Source organism: Diadema setosum, chromosome 19 (genome assembly GCF_964275005.1).
Source record: "Diadema setosum chromosome 19, eeDiaSeto1, whole genome shotgun sequence".
NCBI lineage: Eukaryota > Metazoa > Echinodermata > Echinoidea > Diadematoida > Diadematidae > Diadema > Diadema setosum.
Window position 1 is genome coordinate 29,307,817 of NC_092703.1, and position 27,047 is coordinate 29,334,863.

A 27,047-nucleotide genomic window follows, 5' to 3' on the forward strand; every position below is an offset into this window, starting at 1 on the left:
TTTCTTGTGAGTTGTCTCATCAAGCTTTTCGATGAATCTCACAGGTTTTATTCGACAGACACGGCTGCATCCGTCGCTATGACAACGCACGGGAAATCCTCAAAGAGTTCTTCTCGTTGCGGATGGAGCTATACCACAAACGCAAGACGCACTTGGAGGGCCTCTTGCAGGCCGAATCATCTCGTATTAGAAACCAGGCCAGGTTCATCGAGGAGCGGATCGAGGGAAAGATCCGGATTGGTGAGTCTTAAGACTGGAATCAGATGAGTACAATTTATTCTTGCCACCCTCCTACTAGCGCTTTCGTCGATCTATCAAGTGTTACAGAGATGAAAGCTTGTTGTAGTGGCTCCTAGAAATGTTAACTTAACCCTACAGTCTCCTCGAACACAAACGGTAGGAAGATTTTTTCATTCCTGACATCAACTTCGAGGCCAAGAGATTCGTTTCCTTGAGAAATTAAAAGAAACAAAACAGCATAGAATGACCAGCGGGCGCCGTACGAGTAAAATAATAATAATTTTAAAAAAATCAGGAAAAAGATGGTACAGTCTTCTGATTATATCGGGTCGTCACTCCATTATTGTCCGATGCGTGCATTTACAGAGAGCATGGGCATAGAAAACGCAATCCAACTGCTCGCTCAGAGAGGCTACGATTCTGACCCCGTCAAGGCGTGGAAGGAGAGCCAGGGAAATGAAGCCTCAGACTCGGAGGAGATCGGCGATGAAGGGGACGGGGCGACGTCGGAGTTTGGATCTGCCTCGGGACTGGACTTTAACTACCTCCTTGAGATGGACATGTGGAGCTTGACCAAGGACAAGAAGGAGGAACTCCTCAGTCACAGGGACAAGAAGGTTTGGAAGCTCTCGTCTCTTTATTTTGATCGTGAAATGATCTCTAAATGAAAAAAAAGAATGTAAAAATGTACGATTGCACAAACTGTACATGATATTGACCATTCTATTGAGGTAAGCTAGCTAATTTATTTGTAGGCCTGTATGTAGTATCGATTTCCCTATTTGTCGGGTAAGCAATAGGTGTATTTGAACTTCTCTTATTCATTGTATCTATGGTGATAAGTGGAGATTTAACAGGGATCAGAGACTAAGACAGATAGTGTCAGTGTAAGAGCTCTGTTTGTTTTTAATAACGACAACGTCAAACCTGAACGTGGAATGGTGAGAAATGGGGAATTTCCAGTGGGAAAAAGAAAAACGGAATGTTTTATTCTGAGAGATTGTATGACAGAAGTCAATGAGAATGGGGATGATATTTGCTGGTCTATATACCGCCAAACTGGATATTTCAAAAGCGAGCGTTCATACAACAGTGACTGTATGCTAAATGTGTTAAAGCATGTACATCGAATGGATGCTCTCACGAACGACACCGCGTTAACTCACTTCATGTTGTCCATTCTGATAGGAACAGGAACTCTCCGACCTGAAGGGAAAGGCAGCTGACATGCTGTGGCTGGAAGATCTAGAGGCCCTGTCACACGAGCTTGACGTGAGTTTCTTCGCGTTTGACATGAAATGCCTCTTTCCGTTCAACTTGATTGTCGTGAATATAAACTGAAATGAAACAAGCTGGAACGAGATAAGTCTGATTGAATCTGGACATTGAATAGAAAAGCTGTAGAAGCTACAGGTGTTCCCTTGCACCACTTGCTGCAATGATATAGGTTCAATTTTCACCGTAAACCCACATAGCCTGGTAATTGTCCCCGCCGAACGAGTTCGAGCAGGGGACTATGAAACGGGCTCCGTACGTGTGTGTGTCCGTGTGTCCGTGTGTCTGTCCGTCCGTCCGTGTGTGATCAAAATGTTCAAAATGCTACTCCTTCGCCATTTCTAACCCGATTTTGATTCTGTTTGATTTATATGATATCACTACATGGGAGCTTTGAAACTTCTATACAGAATTTCAGTTGTGACCTTTGACCTTGACCTTTGACCTATATTGTACATTTTGCTTCAAAATGCTACTCCTTCGCCATTTCTAACCCGATTTTGATTCCGTTTGCTTTATATGATGACACTAGGTGAGGGCTTCAAAACTTCTACACAGAATTTTGACCTTTGACTTCTTTGACCTTTGACCTTGATTTTTTGCCTATATTGTACATTGGCTACAAAATGCTACTCCTTCGCCATTTCTAACCCGATTTCGATTCCGTTTGCTTTATATGATGGCACTAGGTGAGGGCTTCAAAACTTCTACACAGAATTTTGACCTTTGACTTCTTTGACCTTTGACCTTGATTTTTGACCTAAATTGTACATTTTGCTACAAAATGCTACTCCTTCGCCATTTGTAACCCGATTTCAATTCCGTTTGCTTTAAGTGATGGCACTTGGTGAGGGCTTCAAAACTTCTACACAGAATTTTGACCTTTGACTTCTTTGACCTCTGACCTTGATTTTTGACCTGCATTGTACATTTTGCTATTAAATGCTACTCCTTCGCCATTTCTAACCCGATTTCGATTCCGTTTGCTTTATGTGATGGCACTAGGTGAGGGCTTCAAAACTTCTACACAGAATTTTGTCCTTTGACTTCTTTGACCTTTGACCTTGATTTTTTACCTATATTGTACATTGGCTACAAAATGCTACTCCTTCGCCATTTCTAACCCGATTTCGATTCCGTTTGCTTTATGTGATGGCACTAGGTGAGGGCTTCAAAACTTCTACATAGAATTTTGACCTTTGACTTCTTTGACCTTTGACCTTGATCTTTTTACCTATATTGTACATTTTGCTACTAAATGCTACTTCCGGCGGGGACATATATTACGCACCGCGTAATTTCTACTTTTCCTTGTTTCTATAGCATCATCATTTTTTTTTTTTGTCAACGCTGTTGTATGAAATTAGGTCTGATGGTTTAGAATTAACTCGAACTTTTCATAATGTTCCGAACAGCTAGTTTCTTCGCAAAACAAGAGAACTCTTAACTCTTTACGATACCGATCCACCTTACTTCCGTGTGTTTGAACAAAATGTAATTTACATGAAGCATGATCTTCATGTAATGAACTTTATGCATTTGATATCTGTTTGTTTGCTTGTTTGTTTGTTTTTATTATTTTGACTTTGTAGAAGTAACATGCACACATAATCAACGAAGAAAGGAAGACAAAGAGAGCAAAGTAGACAGATGGAGAGAGAGAGAGATTGTATGTGTTTATGTACATGTTTATGTATCGTTTTTGCATTACTTCATTTTTTTTTTTTTTTTTGGCATTACTTCATTTTACTGACGATCATCAAGTTATCCTGCGGTCTCTTTATCTTCTTCTCCACAGCGCATCGACGTGCTTGACTGCCGACAGTAATGGAGCTGACATACACGGAGGGAAATGTGGGAATAAATGCTTGATCTTTCGTGAACGTCTCGATTTTTTTCGGACCCTGAACATTAAGTGTTTTATATTTTTTGTGTACTCCCATGGGATATTCATTCTGTCAAACACTGACTTTTACTATACTGTTTTATTTTAACTGGGAAAGTCTTGAAACAGATACAGCTAAGATCAGTAATGGTCTTTGATTTGCGTACAAAACAGAGAAAGACTCGTTAAAAGTACGGATCAGGTTCACATATCAGACCATCATATTATACTAAGATCAGCTGACATTCACACTTATACAACTTTGCAAGTATTACTAGTAGCCAGATTTGCCCTATATGGCGCTTTTGTTACAGCACAGAGAACACCATGCAGAGGGTCCAAAATTCTTGAAGAAGACTCTAAGACAAGGAACAAGCCAAGACTTATAATAATCTGATAATAGTGTATCGGATATATCATATCTGAATGACGCAAATATGCTCAATTTGGAATAATGATAAGCATTGATGTAGACTAAAACCATGAGAGAAAAAGAAAGATTCAAAGCTATGAAATGATTTGCAGCCAATGACTTGTTACTCATTTTAAAGAACTTTAAAAACAGAAAATATTAATTCACTTTAATTTCACTCTGTATATTACTAAGGTACATGTAGTTGCAGAACAGCAATAAAACAGTAATCAGTCGTTTATGTTTATGTGTTGTTTTGATTTTGTACATGATCAAAGATATACTATGTAGAATGTATAGTTCACATAGAATATTGTATCTTGAATCAATTGTTACTTTGTTGTTGTTTTTTGTGGGTTTTTTTTTTGTTTGTTTGTTTGGTGGGGTTTTTTTTTTGTTTGTTTGTTTGGTGGGTTTTTTTTTTTGGCAGGTCTCCCAAGAATAACACTAACAGTAAATAAACCACTGATGTGTCTACAGTATGGGTAAAGAATACTGAGTAAATGAATAAACAAATGAATAAGTAAATGAAAATCACATTTTCGTATGAAATATTTCTTTTGATTTAGATATGTAGTATCAAGCAAAATTTCTGTGCCACCACACGCATCGAATTACTCTTTGTTTTAATCAAACTTAGATCTTATGTGCCCTTCCTTTTCGTCGCAATCTCCAGTCATGGTAATAAAGGGGTGAAAATGTCTTTGCGTCACCTCTACAATATTTCTCGGAGTAAACCACGTTTACAAGCAGAACTCGTTAATTGCCTGCGCTATCGAGAACTGCAAATGATACGAGCATTGTAGCAAGGACAAAGAGCAAGTAAAGTGTGCAAAAATAAAAATCATCTTTGATATACATCAGTCGCATCGAAGTCTATGTAAAATGCTTTTTGCTTTATTTTCTGTGTGTAATAACATATACATGTATATTTCACCATCTTAGAGGTTTGACTGAAGCGAGTTTGAGTAATTGATCAAGCTTCTGCTTATTTTAACTTCTTCGATATGCAATTCAAATGAGATTATTTTGTCATTATGATACCTCCGTTATAGTACTTGGCATGACTTGACTTTCACATGAGAAAGTAATTCTAAACTTGGAATGTAGCGTTTACATACTGTAGAAACAAGTAGCGTATGTTATATTGATTGTTATTGTAACGTGTTAGAAAAAGTTGAACATTTCGTACTAAAACATTTTCACTGCCTCCTCAAATTGATTTTGTGTTTGTTTGCTGGTTTGTTTGTTTGCCTGTCCGTCCTTTAGCACCGCTATGCAAATATGTTGTGAACGGATTTTGACATATTTCGGGAATATAAGAAACGATTAAAAGAATATGCGTATAATCATGTATACATGTACAAGCATATTCATAAAGCGAGACGCTAAAATTACATTAAGTGCAGAAAACTGAATGATATGGATAGCATTAGACAACAGTGAAGCCACAAAGACTGTCCCGAAGCAGGAAACATATGAACTTGAATAGTTTACGACAAACTCAGCTGATTTTTTGTCTTGTCCCTTTAAAAAGAGTTTATGTTTTTGTTTGTTTTGTTTTTTTTGTTAAGGTTTTTGCTTTGCTTTTGTCAAAAGTTAACTAACCATGCTAACAGAGACGGGTTATAACATCTTGTATTGAACCATCGAGAATAAGGGAGGGATATTGCAATAATACAACACTTTCCCGATACTTTATGCCAGATTAACAAACTTTCAGAGTGTAAAACTGATGATGACCTAACTTTCAAATTCCAACCACTTGGTATCCAACGATCCGAGAACTCCACCAACTCGCAGCAGCCAGTGGCTTGGCGAACGCACCGTACCGTGTGCTCTTGAACATTGCATGCACCTGTGCACCCGTACACTGGTATGACGTCAACGGGTAAACTCCTTTGCAATCACCAGGCAACCAAGCCAGTAATGGGTTGTTGGAGAGGGCATTACTTTAATGTTACGTGATATTTCAAGCAATTTCTTTTGTCATTTGAATATATTTTGTGCATTAATATTATTAGTAATACGTATATACATTCAAACAAATTTATTTGACGAAATATAAACCCCAATTTTGTCATATAACTGAACGTGGAGTAATTATCAGGAAGCGCAGCAGCTCTACTGGTGTCTCGCTCGGTCGCTTCCTTACACTCCGGACAGGTTGCACGTACATGCAGTATACCCTCTGCTTGCATGCTTCGAGGCATAGAAGTGGACCTGTATGTGCTCACTCACACACGATAGATTGCTGTGAAGCTTTTACGAATACAATCCTATATAGACAAATACATATATCTACATGAATTTCCCATAGCTGGTAGTGGTATCCCTGCAAGATGGGGACTGGATGTAGCAGTGGATATGGTAAGTTGCATTCGATCGATGGCAGTTTTCTACTAAGCGTAGTAGGTGTACTCGTATTCTCCAGACAGTCAGTGTGCCAGTGTAGTGACCTTTTGACAATAGTGTCACATTTTATAGGAGCTATCCCTACAGCTAGCTACAGGTAGATGACGTTAATGTACTATGTTTACATGATCAAAGCCATTCCCTGACTATCAAATTCTCAAATCCAAGTACCTGTGTAAGCTTACTTCAAAAGGTCGTATGTACCCCAATTCCAACTCAAGTAATATTCTAATTCCTTGAGTATTAAATTAGTAACTGCTACATGCTAGCTGCTCAAGTAGTTATGTAGTACAATTTATTCCTCTGATCTGCATGAGTTGCATCTACGCTCTGCCTGTTTTAGTGTTGGTTGTGTTGACATGCCATTGCATTGAATTGTCATTGGTTAATTGGCAGTAGCAAACACACTGTTTTGTATTCATATTCTGATATTCATGGTATTACATTTATATACACAACAAAGGTAGGTATCATAACAGAGATTACAGTTCTTGTAATACTGTTTTAATTTCTTCTTTGGGGGGGGGGGGGGCTTTGTGCGTTTAATTGATGCACATATACAGTGTAGACAGTGGCCTAGATATGTACAGTCAGAAAATTACGCAGACAGTGTCGCCTTAGCCCTAGGTAATATATCTAAGGAAAGATTTGATAGCTCCATGAAGATAATGTGTGCCTCTGTGAGATAGGCCAGCATATGATAATAATAGTGTCTCAAATAACTGCACAGAAAATGACACATTCATTTCTTCATGTACATTGTATGTTTGCTGTCAGAATAAATCATAGATAGTTGAATATCGTTCAAGTACTGAGTCACACTTTTTTAAACAGTAGATTTGCAATTTCGTTCGTTCTTGTGTATTCCAACTCTCTACAGTCGGGTGATCCCATCACTACAAGCCCTCTAGGCTTTCATGAGACACCTATCTTTCACTTTACTTCACTTCTGTTGTTCTCTTTTTTTTTTTATCTGATTTGTTGCCACCTTGTTATGATGATGTATGTCACTAATCCCTCTATTCAGTACTATGTGTGAATTATTTTCCATTTCTTCTTTTTTTTAAATTACAGAAATAAAGAAGTTTTATATGCCTTCAAATATATATGAATATATATACATGTGTATATACACGCATATATAGATATATAGATGCAAGAAATATTGAGCCCACTTTAAATCATGTGGCCAAAAGCTCGAAAACGAAATGAAGGAAAGAAGAAGAAGCCATGTCTGGCCAGTGGAATACTATATACTGTCTTATGCCTTATTCATATATATTATATATTATATATATTATATATTTATATATTATATTATATATATGAAGAGTTTGTTTGCAAAAACCGATAAGTCCATATTTGCCAAATGGAGATATTTGCGATTAAAGGTCAAGAAAAATAAAGAAAATAATAAGAATTTTTTTGCTTCTTTTGACCATAACTTAAAAAATATACCTTTATATGTAGTGACCAATATATCATTTAAAAGGTATTATTTTGTACTTTGTGACAGAGATCGTACTTCAAAATCTTCAAAAATGGACTTATCGGTTTTTGCAAACAAACCCTTCATATATATATATATATATATATATATATGTATATATATATGAATATATATATATACAGTGCGAAAAGAAGAGCGAAAAGAAGAGCAATTTTTGCGCTGAATATAAATAATGAAGGAGCTACACTGGTGCTGTAAATGGTCGAGACCCCTTCTCGCAGTATATATATATATATATATGTATATATATATGTATATATATATATATATATATATATATATATATATTTCATGCGCTGCTCCACATTGTTTCAGAGAATCAATGTAAAGTCGGTCTAGTTTTACACAATGTTAAGGTTCCAGTGAAAGTGAAGTTTGATATGATGTGACAAGATGTAATTTGAGATTGGTCTTTGATTACCATTTTGTCTACAATTTTCTCCTAGCACTAGATCCAGGTATTGGAGAGATTCCAAGCTTCAAAATCGTCTTAGTAGGTAAGTTTACATCACGTCATTGTCATATTATTCACATTTACTGAGTTTTATCTATTTTATGACGTAATGAAATTTCTGTATGTGCTATGATTGTTGGTGCTGGTTAACCTTAATATCCACTTGATATGACAATCTACATGTTTACAAATATATACCATGAGGAATTGACTTTCGTTTAAAGAAATTCAAGTAAATTCAAGTAAAACCCAAGAATTGAACAAACTTTAACCACAATGTGACAAAGGAGGACATGGAACTGATAATTTTAATGTTAGTTAATCATCTGATAAAGTCTGCTGCAGATACCTTAAAGCAACCTTTTCTGTATTTTGATGTTGTCCTGCTTATTTAATAAAACAATGTAACTTATGAATACTAGATATTTTGAGATGATATAAACATCTAGACACACTCAAAAGAATGAATGCTAATTCAAGTTGTTTGTATACATAAGTCTTTGCTTTTTTTTTTTTGTTTTTTTACTTGTGAAACAGCAGAATATGACCAGATAGCAAGAGCTTTACAAGATAGCAACATATATATATATATATATATATATATATATATATGTATGAAGGGTTTCTTTGCAAAAACCAATAAGTCCATTTTTGAAGATTTTGAAGTACGATCTCTATCATAAAGTACAAAATAACACCTTTTAAATGATATATTGGTCACTACATATAAAGGTACATTTTTGAAGTTATGGTCAAAAGAAGCAAAATTTTTCTTATTATTCTCTTTATTTTTCTTGACCTTTAATCGCAAATATCTCCATTTGGCAAATATGGACTTATCGGTTTTTGCGAACAAACTCTTCATATATGCTCTGCTTTTCAAAGCTCATAAGAGTGCATGTTTTATGAATGATTATGCGAAGTATATTAACAACCATCAATAATCTCACTTGTAAAGGTGATGCAGAGACAGGGAAAACCAGCGTCTTCATGCGCTACTTCAAGAACCAGTTTGACTACAGCTACAGACCCACCACCACAGTCAGCATTGGTGAGTATTAGTCCATCATATTTCTTGAAACAGGGATGGTGTCTTACAAAATCTACATGTTTTACTCCTCACATTCCCTAACATAAGGTGCAGCAACTGGCTGAAGTCCACAGTAAATAGATTACTGTTTCAAGAACATAATGCGGCAGTTCACAAGTTTCTTGTGTGGTCAGATAAATATGATGAACCATAATATTTGTATTTTGCATTAACACTCTACTCTATGTCTCATTAGAAGTAACTCTGTTATAAGCTAGAAGTTTGTGGTGTGTAGAGATTGAGTTGCGGTCTCAAATATAATGAGTGTTCCATGAAAGCAGTATATTACAAAAATCACATTTTACTTGTGCTTACTGTTCTCTCTCTCTCTCTCTCTCTGTGCACAGAAAATGTGGTGAAGAAGGTGAATGTCCCAGAACACACCTTGGTTTCCATAGCGATGTGGGACCTCCCAGGTAGAGAGGAGATGGATCTGAGACAGAGCTACTACAAGGATGTAGATGCAGCCATTGGTAAGTGTGTCTAGAGGGGTTACCATAGCAACTCTCCACAGGGCACTAACACAGAGACATGACATTATTAACAAAGCTGTAAGACCACGCGAGGCCAGTGTATATTTGAAATGGATAATGACAGAGTTTTGATGACAACTTGGCTACAACCAGACTACCAATCACCACCAGCATTGACAAGTGTTTGTCTCCTGGGCCAGTCCATTTCTTCATAGGGGTGTGTCCTCTGGTCACATAAACAAGGATGATGGAGCAAGACAATATCTTCTCTTAATACCATCTTGTATTTCATTTAGCAGCATCCGATTCTTATGAAAATTGTCATCATTTTTTAGGAAAGTCTCCAGTTGCTGGCTACCTATGCGTAACCACCTATTCATCAAACTTTTGAAATGCCTCTTTGCTTGGTTAGTGCTTCATGAGCTTTGCACTCTTATCAACCATTTCTGTACCACCAATTTTGCAGTTGTTGTGAACAGTGCTGACCCAGAGAGTGTGGAGCTGGGAACCACATGGAAACAAGACATCCTCAACCATGCCGTGGTGACGAAGAAGCGTGTCGTCAGCACCCCTGAGGGGTCAAAGGTCGTCACCGAGTATGAGCCAGCAGATCACACACAGATCCCCGTACTCCTTCTTGGCAATAAATATGACTTGGTGAGTTTTAAATTAGCCTGTCTCTGTCTCCATACATTTATCTGTGTGAAATTGTGTAAAAGTGATTAATATACTCCAAAAATGTATTCTAGGAGATATGTTCCTGCAATCTGCAGATTAAATGAGTACATTTCAGTTGTTGTTGTTGTTGTCGTTGATGGATGGATTTCTAATCTGTCTTTGCAAATTGTCTTTGCTGATCACTTGAGTTTTATGACATTGTATGATTATCGTAAGGTTCTACAATTATTGCACACTCGTTTTATTTTACATAGTTTTATGCACCTTATTTTCTGTTTATACCAAAAAAGTGATGTCTATATGTTTTTGTTGAAAAATGAAATAAAAATTGGATTGAATTGAAATTGAAATAAAACATTCTATTTTATCATCAAGGTTGAAGAATATACAATGTATCATGAGTTAACTTGAACTGGGGAATTTTCCTGTGCTTCCCATCAGGTGGAAGAGAGGCAAGCCCTACAGGCAGAAAGGGAGGCCAAGGAGGAGGAGGAGGAGGAGGAGGATGTTTCAAAGACCACCGACAAATCACCGCTGATTGAGGATAACCGGGATTCAGTCACACCCGAGGATCGCATCATCAAGGACGAGGATGATGGTAGCCGCGGCGACGGGAGAGGTGATGCGGACGGAGACGGGGCAAGTCTGGGAGGAGAGAAGAAGGACAGAGGGATTGAGAATCCGGAGAAGGACGAAGGAAAGGATAGAGATGGAGAGAAGGGGAAAGGGGTGGAGGAGGAAGAAAAGAAGGAGGTGACAGTCTGGAAGTACGAGGAACAGCAGGAGGTGGAGGAGGTTCCGCCGGAGATCCAGTTCCTGGAAGACATCGCTGAGAAGCATGGCTTTGTTGGCAGGTGAGGAGAAAATGATATACAGTATCATAGGTTTGTCCAGAGTGCCACAGGAAATTTCAACATACAGAGAGCCCTGCTATTCGTAGGCATGCCTGTGCAGTCACCTTTTGGCATTTGCCCTAGTGTGTGATGAGACGGTATATTCCTTCAAATTAATCCAAACTGAGTATGTATGCCCAGGATTTTTTATCATGGCTATTACTAACAAACAAACAAACTAAAACGCTGAATAATCAGTGCTTGTTTACACGGAAGAAGGGCAATTTGTCAGTCAGTTGTGATATATTGTTTTTTTAACCTGGTCATCTTAAAGAAATTACATGAGGATGATGTAACATGTCATTTCCATTGAAACAGTTGTATGTAATAGTACAAGTATACTTATACATGTGCAGTGTAGCAGTGTGTTTATGTGTGGACTTTCCACTCTCATCAAGACTGTTTTGTCTATAAATCTTTCATGCACATGCAATCACACAGCGTGGCTGTCTCCGCCAAGAACTCTGAGGGTGGTGTGCACGCTGCCGTCCAGGCTCTGGTCCGCCATCTCCTGGAGCGCAAGCTGAAGGACCGCACCAAGGACAGGATGGCTGCAGTCCAGGTCAAGAGGGCGAAGATCAAGAGGCCAAAGGTCAAGAAGAGGGACCCCAAGGCATTTGAGCCACTGCAGAAGACAGACATTAAAGAGGTTAGTGTTTTGATAAGAAAGAAAACCTAGCACTTCAAAGGTTTCAAGCAGTCACTCTTGCTTGTGCTGGGTCAGTTTCAATGAACTCCACTTGCTTGTACTTTTGTGAATATAGTATTTCTGTACATAGTTAACATTTTCCAAAATATTCACATTCTTAGTTATCAACTGATATAGAAGGGCATTAGAAAGTTGCAAAAAAATGCATACTGTATGACATCACAGAGACAAACTATTCCACGTTTTGAAAATGTTTTGAAGAGCGACAACTACAGAGCAATTATTTTACTCATCTTTCAGACTCTGCTTAGAGATGAATTTCATATTTGCACACACACACACAAAAATGATACCTGTGTAGTGCATTTCATTAAAACATTTCCAAGGGTGAAAATTGTTTAAGCAGTTGCACATCTACTTTGATAACACAAGAATATATATTCAGAATGTCATTTGATATTTGATACCCAATAACAGTATCCATTCCTTCCTGTAGTAAATAGATGTCGCCAATCACTCATTGAATTTTGACTGATATCTTTTTCATTGCCAAGCAGTTGTGCATGTGCTTTTCACTTCTCAGACTTATTTCATGGATCGAAATTGATTTTACAGATTTGCTGTTATTTTGTATTCATCTCTTGTTTCTTCTCATTCCCAATCCTTGTTTGACACAGCTGGATGATCTATTCAATAGCTGCAACCGTCACATGGCGCTGATCCATGAGACAAGGCTGGCGTACCGCCGCTCGGTGCGCCTCTTCAAAACCCAGTGCATGGAGGCTGAGGTGGTGGAGGAGGGCCCCAAGTGCTCGATGGAGGATTGCGTCAGTGGGCTGAAGGCATCGCTGGCCGAAGACAACTTAGAATTACTGGTGAGTTCTGCCAGACAACTAGTTGACACTCTGAACCTGCTACAGTTTGTCTTATTTTCCAGCCAGTTGACAGACTGAAGCTTTACGATTTGACAGAAATTTATCTTTTTTTGACTGACTGCAGGTTGCCTAGATGAATATCCTAGAGGTTGATCGTGATACATGTATGTGGATGTCCAAAGTAATCCGTGATGGCACATTTTCATGCATGATTGTTTCTACCATCTGTCCTTTTATTTCATCTAACATGACGTTGCTTCATGATCTGAGTGCTTATTTATTAGAGAATGTAGAATTGGCAATGCAAGAGAGATGATAGCCATGGAAATTTGTACTCTTACCGCTCTTACTGCAATAAATGTCATCTCTCAACCCCAGTAATGTCTAGTTACATGACTTTTTGATGTGTTTCCGTTCCTTTTCCTTTGCCATTGTCTGAAGCAGATATGTGCATGTATATATTCATGAGAATTGCTTATGATAATATTACTTCCTGCATTTGCTTACCACCAAGCAGATGGATTAATGATGCATGTAAACATCTTTCTTATCGTAGGCGGAGGATGAGAAGGGTTTTATTCAGCTCCTGGTGCGGGGGGAGACGAGGGAGGAGGACGACAAATCGGAGGACATGAGGAGTCTCCTCAACACTTTCCACTCAGAGGTGAGTTCTGAGGACCACTGGATGGGAGAGCATCTGGGTGTGGTGATGATGGTGATGATGATAGTTATAGTGATGATGATGATGATGATGGTGGTGGTGATGTTGATGGTGATGATGGTGCTATTGGTGTTGGTGATGATGGTGATGATGATAGTTACAGTGATGATGATGATGATGACGGTGGTGGTGATGTTGATGGTGATGGTGATGATGGTGCTATTGGTGTTGGTGATGATGATGGTGATGGTGGTGATGATGATGGTGGTTATAAAGAGGATGATGATATTGATGACAAATGAGATGCCAATGTGGTGATGCCTGTTTAGATAGTTTTTGAGTGACATACAAGTTACCATACAAGAAAGCAAATGAGATACAGCATAAGTTATCACACAAGTTACCACACAAGTTATAGCACAAGTTACCATACCAATTACCATACAAGTTACCATACAAGGTGCCGTATAAGCTACCATTTCCAAAAAAAAAAAAAAGTTTGCAGATCTTTTTCACATTTACTCTGTCTACAGAATTTGTAGCCCTATTTTTCCCACAAAAAAAAAAATGGAAAGAAATGTTACAATGCCTTAATAACAAATTGCTGTTAAGCACTCACATGACCTATGACCCATGTACATATATCCAGGTTGCAGTGGCCAGTAGAACCATCCTGAAGGAGTGTCCGTCGGCCATCTCAAGCCTCCAGCAACTGGACGACCAGATCCAGGCCGACTGTCGGGGCGCCATCGAGCAGGCTTCACAGGAGAGTCCTCTGACCACGAGGGTGCTACGCAACATCCAGGATGCGGTGGACATGAACCGGGCTCGCATCAAGCACGCCATGGCGCAGTCCCATGAGTGCCTTCAGGAAGTGGAGAGCTCGTACAAGAAGATCAAGGCGGCTATGATCTGGTAGTCATGGCAACCGAAAACCCCAACCTCATATTTGAGCCAATGCAATCAGTAGCTAAGCACCAGTTTGTGGCATATTGGTACATTGCTGACTCCCATGTCAAGCTCCAAGAATTTCTGAGTCATGGATCTTTAGACAGAGCACCCTGATGTAGTTGCCATGATAATGGTATAAGTACTCGTAGACTTGGTTCAATAGGCCTACAGTTCTTTGTCCATGGCTTTAGTGGAGTTGCCGTGTGTCAATTTTGTTATTCAACAGTGGAAGGAGAACAGGAAACAGTTCTACTTCAGAGCTTAAGAGAAAAGACTCTCAGGGCTTCCAATGGCAAGTGCTGGGGTCCTGTAATATTCCTTTCCAATATCTTTGTGGAGCTCAGCAAGGCGCAAGACTCCTGAAATGTACACGTCAGCCACATTGTCTTTCAAATTTTGATGATTTCCAAATTTTGATGATGTAGTCTTTCATGTACATAGAATCATATTCTTGAAATTTACAAATGCACAGAGTCTTTCCTACTCTCAAATTTAATTAGTGATTTTTTGAATTTTTTTGTCATATTTCCAACAACTCATTTTTAAAAAACTAAGTATGGAAACAAAATGGGGAGGGGTGTAAGTACCTATTTTTCACAAAATGGGACAGGGGTTAACTGTCTATTTTTTTCACTACCTTTTATTACTTGTATTTTACATGTGTCATTCATAAATATACATCATTTTTTCATCTTTATCATATAAGAGTGTAGAGTGCTTGCTTTGTACATCCAGAACAATTAAATTTGTAATCACAGTTGTATATCCAATGGGATATAGCAGTGTAGCTACATATCCTTTGCATAAGCAAGTCATACCGAGCTTATATTCCGTCCAATTTCTTTTGTTCTCATATTTGTTTTAACGACTATGATGTTCAACTGTCTTTCAAGAAGTAATGAAAAGTGTATGAAAGTATGGAGTCCAGTCTGTTCAATTTGTGCCTTGTCGGTAGTTAAAAGTTCAAATTATCCCCGAATTTGATCAAATTGAAATTTAGTTTGTTCTCATCCTGTCAGAGTGCATGTTTTCTGCATCTGTTATTTAAATCAAATCAACTTTGTACCTCATTGTACATAGCATCATCGTAATATATTGTTACAGTTGCCTTTTGATCAATCTTTAGTATTGAGTCCAGTATGATCAATTACATTTGTACAGTGGATACAATTCTTGTGTGTATGATTGTTTATCATAAAATAATTTATTTCTATTTTAAGTGATCTTTAAGTGATTTATAGTGATCTAACTGTACATAGATAAATAACCTATGATATACATGTCGCGTGTGCCTTTTGTTTAACTAGTTATGCTTCAGTGTACATCGTCCACCACAAAATGTGAAGTATGCAGCCAAAAACATTGGATATCAGTCAATCTAATGTACAGATTGTGTAACTGCTGTACTATTGGTCTTTCATGTGGCATACGGTACATCCATTGTACACAATCAAGTCTCCATCGTGTTTGAAAAGACTTGTGATGAACTACCGACAATCTCAATGATTCCTTAAAAAGTAGTAATGGTTTGCAGCTATGTGATGTATTCTTGTACAAGGTGATGTACATGTATGTACATATTGTCCATGGGAATGATGTGAAAAACGGATTCGCCGCTGTGCCGAATTATGCATCTCATTAAATATGACCCATAACACATCATCAATTTTTTACTACATAGGTTGTTAGGAATTCCAAAAATTGTACAGTGGCTGCTTTTGTGGTGATGTAAATACAAGTACATTCCTAATGATGTCATTTGAGAAAATCATGGAAAACTCAATAAAGATGATTTATCTGATTAAATAGTCTTTCACAAAAAAAAGGACTCACCAACAAATACTGTGTATCATTTGCTTGACTTTTGTTTTAACAAGGCGAATTTCAACATCATCCAGAGAAAAGTACTTCAGATTATTCAGCATATACACAGTGTATCAAGGGATACCTACAAACTGTAATTCGCTTTATATATTGTTATAGAGTAAAGAAGTTGACACACAAATTACTAGTACAACAAATTGAAAACTTCACTCTGTATTCTAATGTGACTTTTGATAGAACGTATACACTCAACATTAACTTAAGAATGAAGTTTACTCAATCACACGAAAAGATTTTTTTTTTAAAGTATTGGAATCGTATTAAAGGTGATATCAGTCACTACCCCAAGTGAAAAGTAAGTAAGGTGATGATAATACAATGTATTACCTCATCTTTCTTGTAGTTTTGTACACACTCACACACAAAAACCTGTTACATCACTTCATGTCAAGTTAGGAAGTGTAGCAACTCTTCCCATAATAATGTCATTACTGCTGATTCATTGAATCTCTATAATTTGATATGAAAAGTGGTATTTTTTTTAACATAGACAATACATATATTTGTGTATGCATTATGTATATGTGTGTATATATAAACTCTTTATACCTCTCTCTCTCTCTCTCTCTTTATTGTATACTCATAACTACTTTATTATTATTAATAATATACTGTATGTATTAATAATAAAGTAATTATGAGAATGCAATGTCTCCCTGAAGCTGGAGCCAAAGTATTATGTATATACTGTATATACATACAATGTACATGTATATATATGTATTCACACACATTATGGCTATGCCAATATTTTGCGTCGTTTTCATAATTGGAACACATCCTCTAAAAGACTCAACAGACTCAACACCCACAAAATCCATGATTCTGATTGCCTCAATGCCATCATCACACATTTATTGCAGGTACAAAGTCTGGCCCTTGCTGGGAATGGGAATAGTTTGACAACCAATATTGATCAAAAGTTCATTACAGATATATTGTAATGCTTTCATCATTTTGGGATGAAACATCCCCTACAACGCATTGTTTGGCCTGGTTGGTAGAGACGTTTATTGTGGCAGTACAGTATTGACGTACCTGTCTATGACTCTTCACATCGCATACTAGTAATAACTTGGCAAAATAAAATTAGTTTATGAGCTGTCAGAAGCTTTATGTATTAAAAATAATGGATAATTTCTCTTGTGCACAAGATAAAAAAGTGTATCACACACAATAACTGCATGAATTGATAAACATTATATCTGAAACTTTGCTATCATTCACGAGTAAAACTGACATTTAGTAGACGATGACAAACAAAGAGTTAGGCCCTACTCCTCAGTCTCAGTATAACTTCTCAAGTCATGGCCTTAGTTTGCAGGGAGCACTGTACATCATTTTAAATCTTAAAGTAACCATGGAAGCAGCTAGGTGATAATCAGTTGGGGGCATTGTCAGTGTTCTATGGTTACTACTGCAAGATTTTTGTTGTTTTTAACTTTAATACAGAGGTTATACAGGCATTCTCAATTGCTTAAATTCTCAGCACTTTTACTAAAATAATTGGAATTGCGATTAATGGTGATCATAGTTTAGTAGATTCTACCAAAAAGCTGCTGGGTTGCTGTTTTGATTTTATTTTCGAATACACACAGACCGTAATGAGGACTTGAACTGCAATAAAAAGAAAAATATACTTTTGAGAATAGTAAACTTTCTCAAAACATTTTATATTACACACATCACATTTGCAAAATTTACAAATGCAACAGAACTTTTCCTTCCCCATCTCAACACTGCTTGCAAAATGTTAGTCTACTGCAACTTTTTTAATGATGGAATATTTCCAATAACAACTTACAGTACGAAATAAATAAGTGAAAGATATGTCCAAAGCTACATAATTTCCAACTATTTACCTCTTTTCCTTCTTCCTTTTTATTTCAATCCTCAAAGATTGCGCCATCCTACAAACTTGGCACTTTGGCATGCTACGCTAAACATGCTGCTACGACTGCATGGCTACAGAAATTCCATGGCTATTCTGTCTTACTTAATCTTACTTTTATTTCACTTACTCCAGAAATGATAGAAACAGGATGAATTCGGTAGAATGACCATGACACAAGATGCTAGATACTCTTTGTCCCTGGCAATTGGTTTTTCTCTACCTATTGAACATGATCAAGATCCTAGAACCGCCAAATTTAGAACAGACACTGATTTCTTATTGTTTTTGTATTGCCAGTACTGAAATGCAGAAAAGAATCTAATTGCTGTAAAACGAGGAATGTTCGCTTGCATTTTAATTTTGCAAATTTTGTGAGCAGCAACATTCGCAAAATTAAAATGCATGCGAAAGTTCTTGCCTACCCAATATGCACTGGATGCCAGAGGCAAGTCGCAAAAATTTCATGCTGCGAGAAAGCCCGTTGGCTCCAATTCGCGAAATTTTCATGCCGTGAATTTATCATATTTTACAGTAATCAAGGGATGGGTTTACTACTTGCTTTGACTTTTTTTTTCAAAGGATTGACAGGAAAAACATGAATTGCTTCAACCAGTTTAGATGTAATACACACGCATAATGGGCAATACAATAAGTATTCTTACTGGGTCATTTGTTATAATAGCTTGGCGAAAAACGATCGTAGTCATTTCATGGCAGGGCTGTAGAACAATCTTGGTATGAGATAATTCTCATAAGGTCCCATGTGTCGAAACAAAATGAAATAAGCAGCAGCTGTATCACTTTGTTATATATCTCAGGCATTTACATTCACCATAACGATAAGTATAATATACATATTGGTTTTTCACAGAGAGGACATTGACTGACAGAGTGACACATTACACACACTCTCACACGCATACATACATACAGACAGGCAACACTGTGCATCATTCTCGGCCAGTTCGAAGTAACCTCAGCGCCTTTTCCAAATTATCTATTGCCGCAGGGACATCTTCGTACTGGAGTGCGCTAACAGCAAATTTGCAGAATTTCTGAGCCTTGTCAAAGTCTTGCTGTTGAAGTTGCACTGACCCTGGAATGGAAAACCACATGAAAGAATAAATGAGTAGAGAAAACCATTACCAAACCATTACATTACATTACATTATCAAACACAATTGATGGACTTACCTAAATGAAGTCGAAACTCGAAAATTGCATTTTAACATAATTTTGATGACCTTAGAATTTGAGCTTTGAGCTTTTACCCCAGTCGATTTAGGTATCGAAAAACTAAGTGATTATTTATTCATTCATATCTGTTTAAGTACAGGACCAGTATACCAATAACTGAGGCGTATCAAACTGATATGTACATACATGTAGGCAAGGATAAGGTTTACTATTTCAACTAAATTTCAGAATGTTTGGCAGTGTAACATGAAATAACTATCATTAGGGTGCTTTACTCTTTTTAAAAAGGTTGAATGTTGTGACAGCTTTACAGAATGAATGGGTGAGTTTATCAGACATCAATTCATGTAATGCCAGCACCATAATCAACATTGAGATGTATCTGCCATTAAAATTGCAATGGAATGATGAGTGTGTTTGTTTGTGTGTCTGTTTTTTGTTTGCAGACACTGTCCAAGTCCCCCCTGAAGAATGTATACATTGCAATCTTTGCCTTAACAAGTATCAAACCATTCGGAGACCCTACCTGTGCTTGGTCCAGGCATGCCTGCTTGGTACGCCCCCTGATCGGGCGTGGACGGGGGCGCGTGCTGCCCCGGTGGCACTCCCGGCGCCAGCTGGTTGGTGGAGGGTTGCTGGGGAGGGGGGTATGCTGCTGCAGGGTTGCCAGGTACTGGTGGGTAGGCCCCACCTGGCATCGGGGCACCAGGGGCAGGTGGGCCTGGCTGAAGGGTTGACGGATGGGGCAGGGCTGGGGCTCCCCCTTCAGCTAATGAGAGAAAAACAAGTGCCAAAGGGCAAATCAAAATACAATTTTTTTTTCTTCATTCTGTTCCTATTGACCGATTCTGTGACGCGCTATGTGTATTTTTGGCATGGGCGCAGCCATAGTGGGTGTATCAGCCGACCCCCCCTCCGCACTCCCCCACCCCTCTCCCTACATTAGCACGCGCACAGAATGTAAAACTGCTTTAGCCAATAGGCGTCTCGTACTGAGTGCGCGAATGCTTGCTTAGTGCGCGAACCTTTGTTACAAGTGCGTGTAAACATGTTGCCCCGGGGTGGGGGAGAGCAGGGGGGGTCGGCTGATACACCCACTATGGCTGCGCCCTGTGCCGTAAAATGTCTGCTGCCCTCAACGAACCCGAATCGGTCAATAAAAGTAGGATATAGTTTGTGGAAATGAGAACTCTACATACTAGTGTAGGACTGTGCTTTTATGGACATTACTGCATGAAACATGACATCACATATCATACAGTATATCATTCTGGCAGATGAGAATGGATCTGTTCAAGAAAATCGCCATCAGACTAAATATTCGATTTACAAATACTGGATAATGTAGGAGTCCCATATACCTAGTACTCAAATCTACCAAGGTCAATTTTTCATATATATTGTATAAGTGGAAATTTTTGCGGTGTTGAAATTTTTGCACATTTCGCGCAACCAGAAACTAGCGCGAAAATAAAAGCAAGCAAATATTTTTGCTTGCCATACGTTCCAGTAGTTGATGTCTTGATTCCGTGGAATTAAAAACATGCGAAACTCTTGTTAGCGGGCCAAGCACGAAAAATCAGTCGCTCGAAAATATCCACTTTTACAGTAAACGGTTTTCACCAGTTTTTTGTCTTTTCGCTCATTCTCACTAACAAGGGTATGTTGTAATTTGAACAATGAGACACTCAAATAACATACAAATCAAATCCTTCTCTGGAGAAGTTAAGTGTAAACTCTGCAGGGGCTGTGCATGGGCACATCACATCATGAATCTAAACCAGATGACAATTCACACCATTAAGCCTATTGTGTGATTGTGATCCACATCCTGTAAAAGTGGATATTTTTGTGCGACTAATTTTTCGCGCTTGGCCGGGTAAGAAGAATTTCGCATATTTTTAATTCCGCGGAATCAAGACAGTAACCACTGGAACATATGGCATGCAAAAAATATTCGCGTGCTTTTATTTTCGCGCTTGTTTCTGGTTGTGCGAAATGCGCGAAAATTTCAACACCGCGAAAATTTCCACTTTTACAGTAAATCTGATGGTCTCCTCTTTCATAGATAAGGGCAAGTCATGGCAAGGGTAGTTCTACCTGGAAGTGGGGATTCCCCTTACCTCCTTCCGTCCAACCTGCTGGCCCAGGCACTGGCGTCTCCCCTCTCTTCAAGCAGCCATGGATGTATGTCGCTTTCCACTTTGCATATTTCCTACTCTGGATGATCTTTTATAAAAAAAAACAACAATAAAATAATAATAATAATTGTAATTATAAATGAATAAATAAACAAATAAATAAATACAATGATACAAATCAATCATAACAATAATGATGATAATGACAATAATAATAACAATAATAATAGTAATAATGATAATAGTAACTAATAAAAGAATAGCAGTCACAATGATAAGAAAATAATTGTTATAATGATGAATATAAGCTGAGCTGGCTGTGCTAAAAAAAAATACATACGGAATGTATATATGAAATGACAATGAAAATCAAAACACGATGAAATCTGCTGAACTCTATCCATCTAAATTACTGTATGATAATTCCTTCAAAATTTGCATTATGTCAAACACATGCACATACGTACAAATACACAAAACAATAGAAGTGCTTTCATATCCAAGTTACATGTAAAAGAGACCTTCTCTATCAGGTAAATTAATTGTCCTGAGCTGTAATTGTATTAATTTTGCTGTCCCACTATTTGACGATAATAATGCCTTACAAGGTCTGATGTCTTACGACAGTGAAGTACTGCATAAGCTGTTATTTTTGCGTACAGATATTTTCACGAATGAGGAGGTCATATACATTTTCACAAGATGTTGTTTTCACAAATTGACACTGACGCTATTGTAAATGCGCTCTTTTCATGTGTTGTTAGATTTGCGATCCACCTGTGATTCGCCAAATTCGTGAAAATTAAACCATTGCGAAAATGACAGCTTATACAGTTAATTTGGTCGATGCATGAATATTACAGTAGATGAACTTACCTCCTCTGTGAGCTCGCCAAACGTCTGCATGACATCAAACAGGATGCTGGCTGTGTGGAAAGACTTGACAACAGCTCTGGTTTCGTCCAATTATCAGCATGCAGGAAGATAGCAGTAAGACAACGTAGATGGATTAAATTTGAAATTGATCAAAGGTATAGATTGTTAGATCTCTTGCTTACAAAAAAAGGAAGATGATATATACTGATTTATATATCTGTGTACACATCTATGTGGAGTGGCTACTAAGGTAAATATTCATTTCTTAAATATCCATGGTCTAGTTGCATGTTTACTTCTAGTCATATCAACAATTCAGCTGAACAATAGGAACAGACATGTGCCATACCATTTATTGATACAACAAAAATTTGTCAGAAACATTTGTGTACACAAAAAAAAAACCAAAAAAAAAAACATGTGATGCTGTTGTAAGAGCAGATAGTAATAGCAATGAATAGGAAGGCGCATATCTATGTCTATCATTCAGCTAGTAAGTGTTACAGGAGGAGGATGTCACAACTGGAATATGAATACAGATGAACTGGAGGATATTTTTTTTTTTTTTTTTTTTTTTTACAATTCTAGAGGTGGGCTTGAGCAGAAAAAAAAAAAATATTGAGAAAAAAAAATGTTCACAAATATATGATGCATATCTTAATGATTAAGTGACTTGGTTATGTACAGACCAAATGGCAACAATAATGGCCAACATACTGTACACACGGATTTTTAGGGACCTGTAAGTCTTTACAGACATAAATAAATGAACTCACTTGTTGGAGACCCCTTTTCTATCCTCTGTATCCGCAAACGAGAAAAGCTTGAGAGCGTAGTTCTCCACATGGGCAGATGCTACGAGGTCATTGCTCACCGCTTCATTGCCCTGTGCCAGCAATGTTTTCTTTTGCTGGAATTCATTCAAAATTTAGAAGAAAAAAATAATGCTAAAAGATATCAACATAAGCTAGTGAGCTGTAAATCACATACAGTAGGAGATCGATAAAAAAAAAGAAAATCCCAATTTTGTTTTGTTCACTAAATGTCTCAATCAAAATCCAAAAGTACAGTAACTGTGTAAGACCCTCACAGAGGAATAAATACAAGTGTATTGAGAAAGAGAGTGAGAATAAAAAAAAAAGGGGGGGGGAGACAGACAGAGATAGAGTTGTTAATTGTTTCTCTTATCCACAGCTCCAGTGTTTTTCAAGTGATGCTAAGATCAGCAATATGTCACAAATGCCAGTTTGGCATCAGTCTACAGTGCCTCCTTGAAGACAAATTTGAAATTGTCATCAGAAAGAATTGTGTTGTATTTCAGTTTAAACCGTCTTTAAAAATTTCATAAGTGAAAATCCATGCATCCATGCTCAAAGTTTAGTAGCTGTGTGGTTGCCCTTAACCCACTGAGGACGATTCCCGAGTATACTCGGGCAAGTGTCTATAGGAAATGGGTGTTGTAGCAAAATCAGCCTGTCCTCAACGGGTTAAAAAATGTAGGATCACATGTTAGTAAATGTACCATTGCCGTTCTTTCCTAAAATACACATATTTATCTCTTTGGGAGCCCAAGCAATGTAACATGCACAAAGTCTAGACTTCAAGTTAAAGGTTTTCAGATACAGTAGAATCTGTAGTGCATTCAGAGTGAATAGTTCTGAGTAAATAGACCACTGCACTAGTCATGCTAGAGCATTTTACTAGCAAGTGCAAAACATTTCTGTGTGTAATCGTTAAAGTATCACGGCATGTGCTGAATATCCTCAGCAAACATAATTCATTCTTTCATTACCGTGAAGAGCTGTGACAGCTAAATTCTTATCTAAGATAAGAAAATAACTGTAAATTTAAGTGTAATTTAAAGGGGAAGGCTAGTAACTGATCAGTGGGAATCAGTGGAAATGCTGGGCGATGATTGTTCCAATCCTTATGGGATTCATTCAAGAGTTCATTGTATATCTAATGTTGTGTGAAAATGATTTGCTTCAGAATGGTCTCATATTCGGGTAATGTGCAGTTTAATGCTTCCAGGTTAGCGTCCCTGGTCAGTGACGGAGCATTAATCTGCACATTACTTGAATATGAGACCGTTCTGAAACAAATCATTTTCACACAACAATAGATATACAATGGACTCTTGAATGAATCCCATAAGGATTGGAACAATCATCTCCCAGCATTTCCACTGATTATCACTGATCAGTTACTAGACTTCCCCTTTAAATTTCATTCTGTTGAATGTTCATTGTCGTGATTGTAAGCTACAGCAAAATTACCGATTCCAGTTGGTCCATCAGAGAGACAAGGTAGCCGGTGACTTCAGGCGGTCTGTCCTTCATTTTGACTGCTATCTCTACTGCATAGCATCGACCTGCATCAATGCAAAACAAGAATGGAAACAGATAATCAGTAAATGAAGCGCTGACAACTTTTGATCTCAGACTCTGGTGTATGGTTGAGGGGTCTAGATATCGCGCACGAAAATTTGAAATGCTCTTATAATAGAAGTTATTCCATAATCGTACCTGAATTTCTCAATGACTATCACGAAAATGCAGAAAAATCACCTCCCAGAATCTCCTGATGATACGATGACGGAGTAGTGCGCTGTCGCCGTTTGTATGTCGGACTTTTTTTTATGCGTTCACCTTCTCGGGGTATGTAAAGATCGCGCAGCTGCCCTATGTAGTTTCATGCGTGAAAGTGTCTGCCCCTCTCTGCGGCTGTACTGTAGCGTGCTTCGCCTTTCGTAGAATATTATCAACGATCGATCGAACAAATTACGAATTCTATCGGCTACGATCATACGAACGAGACAAGCGAGACAACACGTCTAGGCTACGACATCCTTAAAAAAAGATTTTAAGCTAAGGTAGGTAAATTATAAGGTAAAAAATTGGAAATTTAGTGAAAAATTTGTTCCAAAAAATTGGAAATTTAGTGAAAAATTTGTTTGAAATCAAAATTTCTTACCTGCTTTCTTCTCATGTTTAGCGGTTGTCAGGTATTTTTATTCCATGGGCGTATCGGCAAATTTTGCGCTTAGTCCTACTGTACGCGTAATATTGCTTGCTATACGCAGTTACGCTATGCGCGATCATTAAGTCCCTGCGCTAGACCTAGTACCCTTACTATACTTGTAGTAGCTATCGGCAGTAAGGTTTCACCGACATATTTGGCAATATATGGGACTACATATAATGGCTTCCACCTGCCTTGGCTCCTTCCGCGCATAAAAACAACTCTGTTCCATCAATAATCGAGGTACAACTTTAGGATATAATTGTACTCACAAAAATATGCAATTACAGGGTCTCTGGTATCATGTTCTTTCGCGACGAGCAAGAAAGGACGAATTGATTTCAGACTCTCTGGTATTCCGGCAGTCGCCATTTTTACAGAAGCAATCTCCAAAAAAAGTGAACATACATGTACAGTCTCTTTGTCCAGACTCGGTATACAGTATTTAATTTTATAGGCTTTGTAATGCTTTATTATTATATGATGCACCAAGATAGCCGCATGTTCTTTATCATTTTATTGTTAAACCATACAGACAGGCATGCCAACTGTAACTTCAATATTGTGTGAACAATTATGAATTATAGTAATTTATGATTACTTGTTTGTAGCTCACTATAACTGGGGAAGAGACTAGCAAGAAGTAAAATGTAGATGATCTACGATCCGTTTTTATTGGTGATGTCATCCAAAACAACGTTTATTTATCGAGTTAATACTCCATACGTTCCTGAGTAATATTCACAGAATAAACAGTAGACTAAGTTCACATTTATGATTCACTTGGCAACTATTTTTCACATGATATACACAAAAACAACAGCAAAAACGAACATGACTGTGATCGACGGAGGTGTTGAAACTACAAACAGATCATTTATATATAGGCCCTATTTGTGCTTCCCAAAAAAAAAAATATATATATATATATTTTTAGCTTGTATCCTAGACACTGTCCCACCATTTCATGTTCATAAGTTGATTTTGATAAATAAAATCAAATTTAACCAAAAGAATTGGAAAGGTAGATTTTTAACCCGAAGTCTCAGTCAAATTCAGACATAAATATAAGAGTCATGGAAGTTAACATCCCCCCCCCCCGCGATGTCTTTGCCTGCGACAAATTTCAAGTGGACACCATGGTTCCGAAATTACATTAAAAGACTTCCACGAATTGGAAAAACATGCAAAGGATTCTTCTACATATATTTCTTTAGTATTGAGAATAATAACAATGATAACAGTGATGATAATAATAATAATAATAATAATAATAATAATAATAATAATAATAATAATAATAATAATAATAATAATAATAATAATAATAATAATAATAATAATAATAATAATAATAATAATAATAATAATAATAATAATAATAATAATAATAATAATAATAATAATAATCATCATCATCATCGTCATCATCATCATCATCTTCATCATCATCATCATCATGTAATTCATTTGTACAATAATTGGGGAAATAAAACAACTGCGAAACTAAAATAAAAAATGCTAATTGATCATAAAATCATAACTTATATTTCGCTCTCTCTCTCTCTCTCTC

The 27,047-nt window shown here is 37.4% G+C and overlaps 3 protein-coding genes across 3 annotated transcripts in view; 2 read left to right on the plus strand and 1 right to left on the minus strand.

Annotated features, from left to right (window-relative positions):
• Positions 1 to 4,152, plus strand: part of LOC140242404 (DNA topoisomerase 2-beta-like) — a 62,643-nt gene extending 58,491 nt beyond the window's left edge. Inside the window, exons 19-22 of the mRNA XM_072322140.1 lie at positions 45 to 240; positions 607 to 857; positions 1,429 to 1,512; positions 3,314 to 4,152. Of these exons, the coding sequence (XP_072178241.1) occupies positions 45 to 240; positions 607 to 857; positions 1,429 to 1,512; positions 3,314 to 3,343 (561 nt within the window). The 3' untranslated portion in view covers positions 3,344 to 4,152. The remainder of the gene's footprint in view (positions 1 to 44; positions 241 to 606; positions 858 to 1,428; positions 1,513 to 3,313) is intronic.
• A 1,953-nt stretch (positions 4,153 to 6,105) lies between these two features.
• On the plus strand, positions 6,106 to 16,252 carry LOC140242666 (uncharacterized). The gene is made up of 10 exons (XM_072322425.1): positions 6,106 to 6,182; positions 8,184 to 8,234; positions 9,150 to 9,242; positions 9,629 to 9,754; positions 10,221 to 10,411; positions 10,874 to 11,286; positions 11,767 to 11,974; positions 12,652 to 12,849; positions 13,406 to 13,513; positions 14,160 to 16,252. Exons 1-10 carry the CDS (start codon positions 6,155 to 6,157, stop codon positions 14,427 to 14,429), a joined length of 1,686 nt encoding a protein of 561 aa, XP_072178526.1. The 5' UTR covers positions 6,106 to 6,154; the 3' UTR covers positions 14,430 to 16,252.
• Positions 16,253 to 17,168: 916 nt separating this feature from the next.
• On the minus strand, positions 17,169 to 25,858 carry LOC140242246 (vacuolar protein sorting-associated protein VTA1 homolog). Its single transcript, XM_072321991.1, has 7 exons — positions 25,747 to 25,858; positions 24,730 to 24,824; positions 23,230 to 23,363; positions 22,454 to 22,529; positions 21,560 to 21,665; positions 19,963 to 20,205; positions 17,169 to 19,335 (listed from the first exon to the last, which is right to left on the minus strand). The coding sequence occupies exons 1-7, from the start codon at positions 25,844 to 25,846 to the stop codon at positions 19,190 to 19,192; spliced, it is 900 nt and encodes a 299-aa protein (XP_072178092.1). The 5' UTR covers positions 25,847 to 25,858; the 3' UTR covers positions 17,169 to 19,189.
• Between the last annotated feature and the right edge of the window lie 1,189 nt (positions 25,859 to 27,047).

Coding starts and splice junctions, on each gene's coding strand:
- LOC140242666 (XM_072322425.1), top strand. CDS start 6,155: ATGGGGACTGGATGTAGCAGTGGATATG. Junction 8,235..9,149: donor CTTCAAAATCGTCTTAGTAG/GTAAGTTTACAT, acceptor TCACTTGTAAAG/GTGATGCAGAGACAGGGAAA. Junction 11,287..11,766: donor AAGCATGGCTTTGTTGGCAG/GTGAGGAGAAAA, acceptor GCAATCACACAG/CGTGGCTGTCTCCGCCAAGA.
- LOC140242246 (XM_072321991.1), bottom strand. CDS start 25,846: ATGGCGACTGCCGGAATACCAGAGAGTCTGAAATCAATTCGTCCTTTC. Junction 23,364..24,729: donor TGATGGACCAACTGGAATCG/GTAATTTTGCTG, acceptor AATGAATTCCAG/CAAAAGAAAACATTGCTGGC. Junction 22,530..23,229: donor AGAAAAGGGGTCTCCAACAA/GTGAGTTCATTT, acceptor GGACGAAACCAG/AGCTGTTGTCAAGTCTTTCC.